This window comes from Pseudorasbora parva, chromosome 21, assembly GCF_024679245.1.
Source record: "Pseudorasbora parva isolate DD20220531a chromosome 21, ASM2467924v1, whole genome shotgun sequence".
NCBI classification, from domain to species: domain Eukaryota; kingdom Metazoa; phylum Chordata; class Actinopteri; order Cypriniformes; family Gobionidae; genus Pseudorasbora; species Pseudorasbora parva.
Genome location: NC_090192.1, coordinates 35787497 through 35797005, shown reverse-complemented (window position 1 = coordinate 35797005; position 9509 = coordinate 35787497). Strand labels below are relative to the sequence as shown.

The 9509-nt window shown below is 38.4% G+C and overlaps 1 protein-coding gene across 3 annotated transcripts in view; it reads right to left on the bottom strand.

Annotated features, from left to right (window-relative positions):
- Window positions 1-571: 571 nt before the first annotated feature.
- epc1a (enhancer of polycomb homolog 1 (Drosophila) a) overlaps window positions 572-9509 on the bottom strand; it is a 47627-nt gene continuing 38689 nt past the window's right edge. For all 3 annotated transcript variants that reach the window (XM_067430671.1, XM_067430670.1, XM_067430672.1), the window contains exons 9-14: window positions 9279-9427; window positions 7902-8266; window positions 4841-4947; window positions 4626-4764; window positions 4199-4538; window positions 572-2293 (exon numbers count right to left, since the gene is read on the bottom strand). In XM_067430671.1, coding sequence (XP_067286772.1) covers window positions 2221-2293; window positions 4199-4538; window positions 4626-4764; window positions 4841-4947; window positions 7902-8266; window positions 9279-9427 — 1173 coding nt within the window. In that variant the 3' untranslated portion in view covers window positions 572-2220. The remainder of the gene's footprint in view (window positions 2294-4198; window positions 4539-4625; window positions 4765-4840; window positions 4948-7901; window positions 8267-9278; window positions 9428-9509) is intronic.

The following is a 9509-nucleotide window of genomic DNA, read 5'->3' as shown; positions in this document are numbered from 1 at the left end:
TGTTCTACTGAAGAAACAAAGACACCTACATGTTGGATGCACTGGGGGTAAGCAGATAAACATCACATTTTCATTTTTGGGTGAACTATCACTTTAAAAAAACAAAAGAAAAATGAATAGTTTCATGAAGCAAGTATGTGCTAAATTGATCAAATGTGATGGTAAAGATTTATATCGTTAGAAAATATATTAAATTTTGAGTAAGTGCTGTTCTTTTTATCATTTTATTCCTTAATGACTCCTGAACAAAGTATTGAGCAGCACAACGGTTTCCAACATTGATAATAAATCCTCATATCAGAATGATTTCTAAAGGATCATTTGACACCGAAGACTGGAGTAATGATGGTGAAAATTCAGCTTTGATCACAGGAACACATTACATTTTAAATGTATATTAAAATACAACACCATTATTTTTCAATTGCAATACTATTTCACAATATAACTGTCTGTTTCAAATAAACATAGGCTTGATGAGAATAAGGGACTTCTTTCGAAAACATTCAAACTAGTAATTTCCAAACTTTCGGGTACTCTAAGATCACACAATAAAAAGACAACCCGTTAGTTCACATATAATAACCTGGGCTTTATTGTCTGATTCATGTCTGAATTGTCACATTTTTTTTTTTTACTTATTCAATAATATTTTTTCTTTTTTATATTTTCCATATTTTTTCTTTTTTGCCTCCATCCAGATCAGACTAGAAAACCCCTGGAGGAGGATGATTCAGTTCAGCCAGTGGACTGGGCGTCGGAGATCCGAGCTCCGGACAAGTGTGTACCGCAGCAGCGCGGTCTTGAGCCGGAGCATCCTCTTCACGGAAGAGACTGAGCACGACATTCCTAAAGGAAGGCACAACCTTGAACTTGTGGTTTTTGTCAGGCCTTGAAGTAGTCCAGAGTCTGCTGGATTAATGTGTTCAGAGAAGAAGGCCAAGGAGATGACGTTCGTTTTGGCATCCACCTCTTGTTCCTTCTTGGTCTTGCGTCATAAACCGGAATGATGACTCGGGTGCAGCCGCGGTGGGCACGCGTGGCGGCCGTTGCGCGTGACGTTTAGCAACAAAGAATGAAGTCTTCCATTAAAGAAGCGCAAAAGACGCTTCACCACAAGACAACAAAACACACACAAAAAAAGAACAAAACGTAATGCTAGAAATGCAAAACAAGATACAAAAATAACTCTGTTGTACAAAGAAATAAAAACGGTGACAAACCAAAGTTTCCATCGTATGAAAAACAAACTGAATGTATACAAAAAGCAGCAATAAATCAACTAAAAAAAAATTCAAACCAATAGTGCTTAGTTGACCCGGAAGCATCGGAAACTCCCGAAGTGAAGACTTCATCCCTTGTTTGTCTTTTTGTTATTTGGGATGATAAAAATGGAAGATTCCTATAACCAACCTGCAAAATTTGCCCTCCCATCAACCCCTGATCCTAAAGGGCCTCAATCCCCCACATGTCCCAATTCTCCCAGAAGTGGAGGGGGGGGGGGGGGGATGAATTAAAAAAATAAAAATAAAAACGATACGGGGGTGAAAAAATGGCATGACACCATTAACATTCAATCTGATTCACAGTGTGAACCAGTCGAACTGGAAAACGGGGAAATTGAGGAATCGACAGCTACCTAAACACTTACAACACCACAGGAAAACAACTGAGGGGCACAGTGTACGCAAAAAAGAAAAGAAAAGAACCAACATAAAGAACAAATATTGTAAACACAGCACAATAAATAGGTAGAACAGCAGGTTTCCTCACCATGCACGATTATTCACACACTCGCTTTTACCTGACCTGACACGGTTCACTCACACACTCCCCCTCATTCGCTTCTTTCTCTTTTTGATTCCCCAAGTGCAAAACATCACAACTCAACAGTTCTGTATTCAAGTAGCGTATATACAAGGGTGGTGGTGGGCTTCTACAAATATGTAGTTCTGTACACTGAATATTAGCCATATTCTTAATTTACACATCATTTCTCTAAACAGAAACAGCATGTTAAAAACAAAAAATGGGGTGAAAATAAAGAAGAAAAAAATTAGACGAAATTGTGAATTGTGTCACGTTTGCATGTCACGTTCAGACAGTTGCTGTGGAAACCCGCTGTCCTTTTGCTTCCCCAAACCCAATTGGTGCACAGCACCAGAACACTGGACCGGGCAGAAAAAAGAAAAGAAAAGAACGTCGCCCAGAAAACAGTCACTACGTCACCTCCATGGCCACTGTGTTCTCTGCTATACTGTTGAGGGACTGCTTTTCCTGCTCGTGATTCTCCCTGTAAACAAACAGGAAACGGATCAATAACCGGGTAAATAATCAAATAAAACCTAACTAATGTACTGGCAAGCACTTTAGATAACACTTTATTTTATTGTTCTTGTTACTAGGAAAAAAAAAACGATAAGGCGATTTATCGCAACATTTCCGGCCGCGAGACGTTATCAATACTTTGGCACCAAGTATCGATATATTTTTTATACTTAGGCCTACCCGCAGCTGCGTTCTTCAGTCGCTTCTGTGTTAATCTACGTGCAGGGCTCCAAACTGTAGCCGAATGTATACTATTGTATGTGAATATTAAACCGCAAAATAATATTTAAATATTACTTCTGCATGTTCTGCGTTTCTGTGTGGATGACAGGCACACAAAAATATATTAGGCTACTGTTGTACAGTAGATTCAGCTACGTCTCTGTAATAATACTGTCTCTACTAATAATAATTATGCCTAGATGGTTGCTTCACTTGATCTTTTTTTTATAAACAATGTTTACTTTTAAACAGCATACAGGATTTAAATGTAATGTATTATTTACTTATAATGATTATCATAAATAATAAAGTCATTGAATGTAATTACATTTTTAAAAATTGTTTAATAGTACCAAAAATGCTACAGAGTACAGAAAAATTTGTATGGTATTGGTACCAACTACTAGAATTTTGGTATAGTGACATCCCTACTACTAGTATTAAATTACTACTACTAGTAATATATATTTGAGAGGCTGCTGCCATGAACCATGAGATAAGAGATATTACTTTTCTTTACTATAATTAATTTAGTCACAAAACTGTTCTCTCTAGCAAATAAGTTTTTTTTCCAAGCTTGTGGCTGTTTGATAGCTTTATATGCACGTATTGTACATTGTTGCTATTTAAAATAAATAAATAAATAAATAAATAAAATACATGATCATATGATTTTTTGACAATTTTTTTTCCCTTTACAGAATATCATGATATATCATGGTTGATTTTCTTGCAATATATCACCTGTCACAGAATCGCTGGTGTTGTGATATATCGTTATCGTCGGGCAAAATATTGTGAGTTAACCTGTGATTCCTACCCCTACTTGTTACATGTACTTGCCATAGCAATAACAGTAAATTATGCATAATTGTAAATAACTAACCCTAAACATAACTCTAAAGTGCATATAGTAAATTATTACATAGTACTTGAAGTGTAAATTTAATTATAACATTGTTTTAAGGTGTCATTGTTACAGTGTAATTATATATTTAAGTGCAGAGTAATATTTAGTAACTACTTGTACTTACTATAGGGTTATGGTAGGATTTAGTTTGGTTTAGTTACTTGTAATTATGCATCATTTTAAGTTATTACTATGGCAAGTACATGTAACATGGACACAGTCTTACCAAGTAAAATTGGTGCACATCTCCAGTAGAATACAGGTTTGTATACATTTTATTTAATCTATAAATTCGTTATTTTACTGTGTAGCATTTTAATTAACAACATACAGGGGTGTGATGCGAGTCATCTAAACGAGTGTCACGTCTGTTGATGGAAACTCCCTTGCATAAAATTGTTATGCAATGATTTTATTGAAAAAGATACAGAAATACTTCTAATGTTAAAATATGTTCTCAGAACTGTACAGTGATTGTTTATGGACTGGTTATGGAGTCGGTCACAGCATATTTCGGCTTTTATGCAGGGTGGCGGGCTAAAGTTAAAATTTGAAACTCGAAATTCTGTGCCGTTACAGTGGAAACGGGACAACAGAGACTGGTTTTACTTCTAATATTTGTTTAACAAGCTTACATATTAAAAATACGCAATATGTATATATATATATATATATATATAAAAAAAAGACTAAATCTTATCTGAGAAAAAAGAAAATTGAACAAATGCGATTTTTTACCCAGCGTTAACTTTGGGGAGCTGACAGTTGCTGGCGGCGGCGAGCTTCAAGGCAGCGGGTGGCACGTTGCTGAGACTTCTGGGAAGGTGACGGGCATTCAGACTGGCTATAGAGGGCGTGGTGACGCTGAGACGTAGGTTGTTGCCGATCAGGACCTGAGAGGTGGAGTTGGCTGTGTTGTTGCCATGGTTACCTATAGGGTTATGGACCGTGTGGGCGGTGCTTGTGTTAGAGTTGCTAGTGGAGGAAAGGAAGGCGGGTGGGGCAGCGGTCGAAGTTGGTTGGCTAGTGTGGACAGAAGTAGAGGACGTGGCGGAGATGCTCAATCCCTTGTAAACTCCTGTAAAAAATAATAATTTTTGTTTAAAATGTATTTCAGGGTGAGCAAACGCCAGTGAAAAAGATTAAGCTCGTCCAAAACACAAACCTGAAGCTTGGACGACACCGTTGACTCCTCCTCCTATGCCGTCCTCTTTGATCTTTAAGGTCAAAAGCTGGTCAGAGGTCATGAGTGCAGAGGCAGCAAACTGGGCGCTGGCGGAGTCCAACGTCTTGGACACAAGAGACTGAGGACACAGCAGCAGATTGTTAACCAGAGCATCTTCTAGACATGAATGAAACTTGGGTCACTCCGTTACACACCTGACTGGAGCCCGTGTCATTGGCCTGTTGTTGTATCTGCTCCAGCTGCTGTTTCTGCATAAGGGCCAGCTGTTCTTGATGCTGCTGATACTGCTCAGCTGTGAACGCTGGAACACATACAGAAATATTAGTGCTGTCAAAATGAATGCATGCTATTTTTTTTCAGTTTAACACATTAAAAATATTCAATGCAATTAATGGAGCATCCGTTTTTTTCCTGCCATCTGTTGGCTAGCGTTACATTATATGATTATGCTCTTATCTATGCAAATGCTTTTAAACCATTCAAGCGCAACAAGACAAACGAGAATGCAGTGCAGCGTCTGTGAATATCCTGAGATAAGAGACTCGTGTGCACAAAGCACTTCAAGACAGCGCTTGAACAGACAAATACACACAATTATGCCAAAATACCCATTTTTGTCCCTTATTCTTGCAAGCACAGTCTTTAATTGAGTCTTAAAGTGACATCAGCCTAATAAATCCACTGCTGTCTGTCATTAAGCACAATCAAAGAACATGGAAAAGAGAAAAATCACCCGCTGCTCGACTGATAATCTTAATCTATATTTCATGTATAATTCATGCAGTGAAGATTGAATAACGTTATCAAAGTTAAATATCTGTATATCCTATCTGTTATGCCTACTTAACAAAGGTTAAAAACAAAAATGTGTATTTTGATAGGGCAAGTAAAAATATGAAACGGTCTGACAGGGCCAACAGAAAAAAAGTGAGACCTGATATATTGAAGGTCATTGGTAAATGTGACATTTATTATAATGGGTTTGTGTGAACCCCACACAAGTTCACTTAAATTGAAAGTTGTTGCATTTTTTTAAAGCCTAATAAAATGTTAAAATGTATAGCTTTCAATTAGGCTACACTTTAATTCTAAATGGCTAAAATTATTTGCTAAAATTGATGGGAATTTTTTTCCAGTACATATACATCAGTAGCAGTATTAGTATCTGTGATACTGGCCTTTCATAAAAAGATGCCATTAAACAAATGTTTAAAAAAAATAGGCTACTGTTATTATATCATTACATTAATTGAGTTTAAAATGTGAAATTATTACAATATAAAATTAAATGTTAGGTGTGATGTGATTATTTACAGAAAAATGTGCGATGAATTAGTCAATCAATTGTAAGCACTAGTAAATATTCCACAGCATTTCTTCAGTTAAAGGGTTGTTATTCGCAATATAGTTTTAGATATACAGAAAAGATGGTGGTGTACAAAACAAGTGAGTTGCAACCATGCTAATGTTAAAAACTGGAGCATTACACAAATATAAAACAGGAAAATAGAGCACATCATTTGCAAATGCTGTGCTCTCGCCATCATCTGAAAAGGTTTCATTTAACGCTGGACGCATTTAATGAGGTTTTATGAAAAGATGCAGCTGTGCTTCTGATGAACCGTTGCTTCTCCTGGTTTATTGCTTTCCTTTGACAACGAATAGTCAACTGTCAACTGATTTGTCCTCATTTAAATATTTTGTAATAAAAATACAAATTATTCATTGCTCAAGTGTTTGCAGACATTTAGACTCTAATGGAGTAAGTAATATTTCTAAGTTGTTGCTATTTGAAATCAACCCAAATAAACACAACCCTCTCTTCATTGCTCGTCCTCCAAAGCTCACCCACCAATCCCAACCGCCCTGCTCAGAGTTGGTCTCGGACCCTGATCGCTGGCATGCAAAGCGCACTAACAAGGACATTTAACATAAAACATTCAAATCGAATTTTGGCATTATTGTGTGTGTGTGTGTTATTGTTCGTTCAGATGCAAAAGAGAGCTGGATTTCTTGCTCTCTTATCAAGGTCTCATCCACACTCCTGCCTAATCAATTCACTTTTAGTGAAATAAACTGTTATAGAACTGCTAAGCTCCAATCTCTTCCCCGAAAAAAAGTAAATTGGTGCCTCAGTGACTTCACTCAGAGAAGCGTTCAATCTCAGCTGTAAATCATAACGTCACACCCCCGTTTTTATAGCATCAAATAACTAACTAAAACCAAACTTAAAGAACGAACACTTGAACTAACATCAGCATGATTAAAAACTGCCTAAAAATGCATTTGAAGTGTAATTTGATTGTTTAGTTTGTCTATGTCCCATTACACTTAATGTAGAGGGTGGGATTTGAGCTATACTGCATCCACACACCTGGGAGCGATCGAGGCGATTTGGCTTACATTTTCAGGACACGTGCGGCAGGATTGCTTTTGTCTTGTCGCACTTGAATGGCTTAAAAGCATTTGCATGAATAAGAGCATGATCCTATGTAACGCTAGCCGAAGGATGACAAAACATATGCTGCGTTAATTGCGTAAAATATTTTTAACACATTAAACTGAAAGAAAAAAAAAATTGTATACATTAACAGCACTATACACACAAACTTCCCATTGGTTAAAGCCACTATATCGCTCCATTACAACAGAAATCCAAAAAGACGTTTTGGTCTACTGTATATTTATACAGTGCTTCCTTAAACGTTCTCTAAGACTTTTAGACCAACAACAGAGTTGTTCATTTCGAATATCAGTACTTTTGCAAATCCCTACTTAAAAGGACACTGCCACTGAAGGGCCCAAAATAACATCCCACGCATCACTGCAGCAAACAGAGCTTCCTCAATTATAATAACCGCCAATCATGCCGTGTTTTTTTACACTTTTCATTGACGAAGAGTTAATTCTTTTTTTGTTACATTTATATAGCGCTTTTCAAGGCACTCAAAACACATTGAAGGGAAGAATCTCCTCAAACCACCACCAATGTGCAGCATCCACCTGGATAATGTGACGGCAGCCATATTGCGCCAGAATGCTCACCACACACTTGCTTATGGTGGAGAGGAGAAAGAGTGATCAAGCCAATCAGTATATGGGGATGATTAGGAGGCCATGATGGACAGGGGCCAATGGGCAAATTTGGCCAGGATACACCCCTACTCTTTTTCCAAAGGACATCCTGGGTTAAACATGAGGAAGCAAACAGTTCCAGCACTTTGTATGCACACTAGCATGTTTGAGTTCACTCACCTACTGCAGGGGGTCCTGCTGTTCTGCCCAGCGTTCTGCCACCGGGCCCTGCTGCACCCCTGACCAAACCCCTAAACGGTCTCCGTGACAGTGCATCCCCTGCGCCTGACTGGCTGGTTAGTGTCCGTGGTTTAAAGTGCCTCCAACGGCACGTTTTGATGTTTCGGAGGATTTGCCTCAGGTCTGAATACGTGTTATGAGAGGAAGAGGGTAAGGACTGTGATGAAGAGGATGCGTGGGTCGAGGTAACAGTCTGAGAAGTGGTCTCCGTATGGAGAGGAGAAGCAGGTAAAGAGAAGTCCGGCTCTGAATCCAGACTTTGGAATAATCCGTTCAAATCCGAATAGGCCCGGTCCAGAAGAAACCTGAGGAACGGATTAGGAAAACCGATAAGAAAACATGACATAAAATTCAAGAAGTCTGAATGAGACCGAAAGACATACAGTGAAAAAAATGATTTAAAACATAAGTTACCTGGTTGCCTTAAAATTTTGAGTTCATTGAAATTAAAAATTTAAAGAGATTTAAAACATTTTTTTTTTTTTAGGAATCGACAACCTTTATTCAAACATTATTAAAAGATTATGTAAACATATTGGGTAATTGTGCGTTTTATTTGTGAAACATGCCAAATTGTGCTTTTTCATTATTTATTATGTTTTTTATGTGGTTCAGATACAATATTTGTTTCTATAATAGTTTCTATTTATCAAACCAATTTTCTTTAGCCTGACAAGCCACACCCACATAGAGATGTTTGGTCTGGAAACTCACCATAGACAGGGCTCAATCCGAGGGGTGGGATAAACGGTTGTCTTTCAAACTCCCTCTGCACGTGATAGGATAACGCTACAACCAACCAGAGCAACGAAGGTGAAGCGGAGCTGGTTGATAGATTAAACTTTCACCGTATCCGGTCGGCTAAACTCAAAACACACTATTCCCTTTTTAAGAATGACTTCAGTGCCGTTCTTTGTTCTTTTCTCAGAGAAAAGCTTAACTCCAAGTCTTCCAGAGTCGCGGTCAAAGCTGATTCGAAAGACCGCCGTTTGCCAGCTTCTGTTTTTACAAGAAGCACGAAAGTCAACTCTGCCGTCATTATGTTAAGCCCCGCCGACCAACTCTATACACGATTTGATTGGCCTGACCAGAGTTTGGTTTTTACAGCTCAGAAGGTATTGAGTGTTGCTAGACAATACTCGCGGCAGATTAGATTTGCTGCCACTAGGGTGCATCCAGATTTCTAGGCTAAATTTTCTTCATTGTATCAACTCAAATTTTTCCATTTCAATAAACTCAAAGTTAAGGCAACCAGGTTACTTACTTTTTTTTAAGTTAAACCAACAATATTTTTTACAGTGTATGGACTCGACTCACCTGCCGCCCCGTCCCACCCGTCGCCGTGCCAACCCGACACAGCGGCGGGGAATGGTGAGAGTGGTGAGGGAGTATCGGAACCGCGGATCACATGGCGCTCCCTCTGTTTCCCCAGACCAGGGCCAGTCGCCGCTCTGATCCAAACGGGCCTGCAGGAACAACAGAAACCAAACGAGAATGAACATGGCCTTCAAAACGCTGAGAAAAGTGGTAAATGAAGCAGTAAAGGAA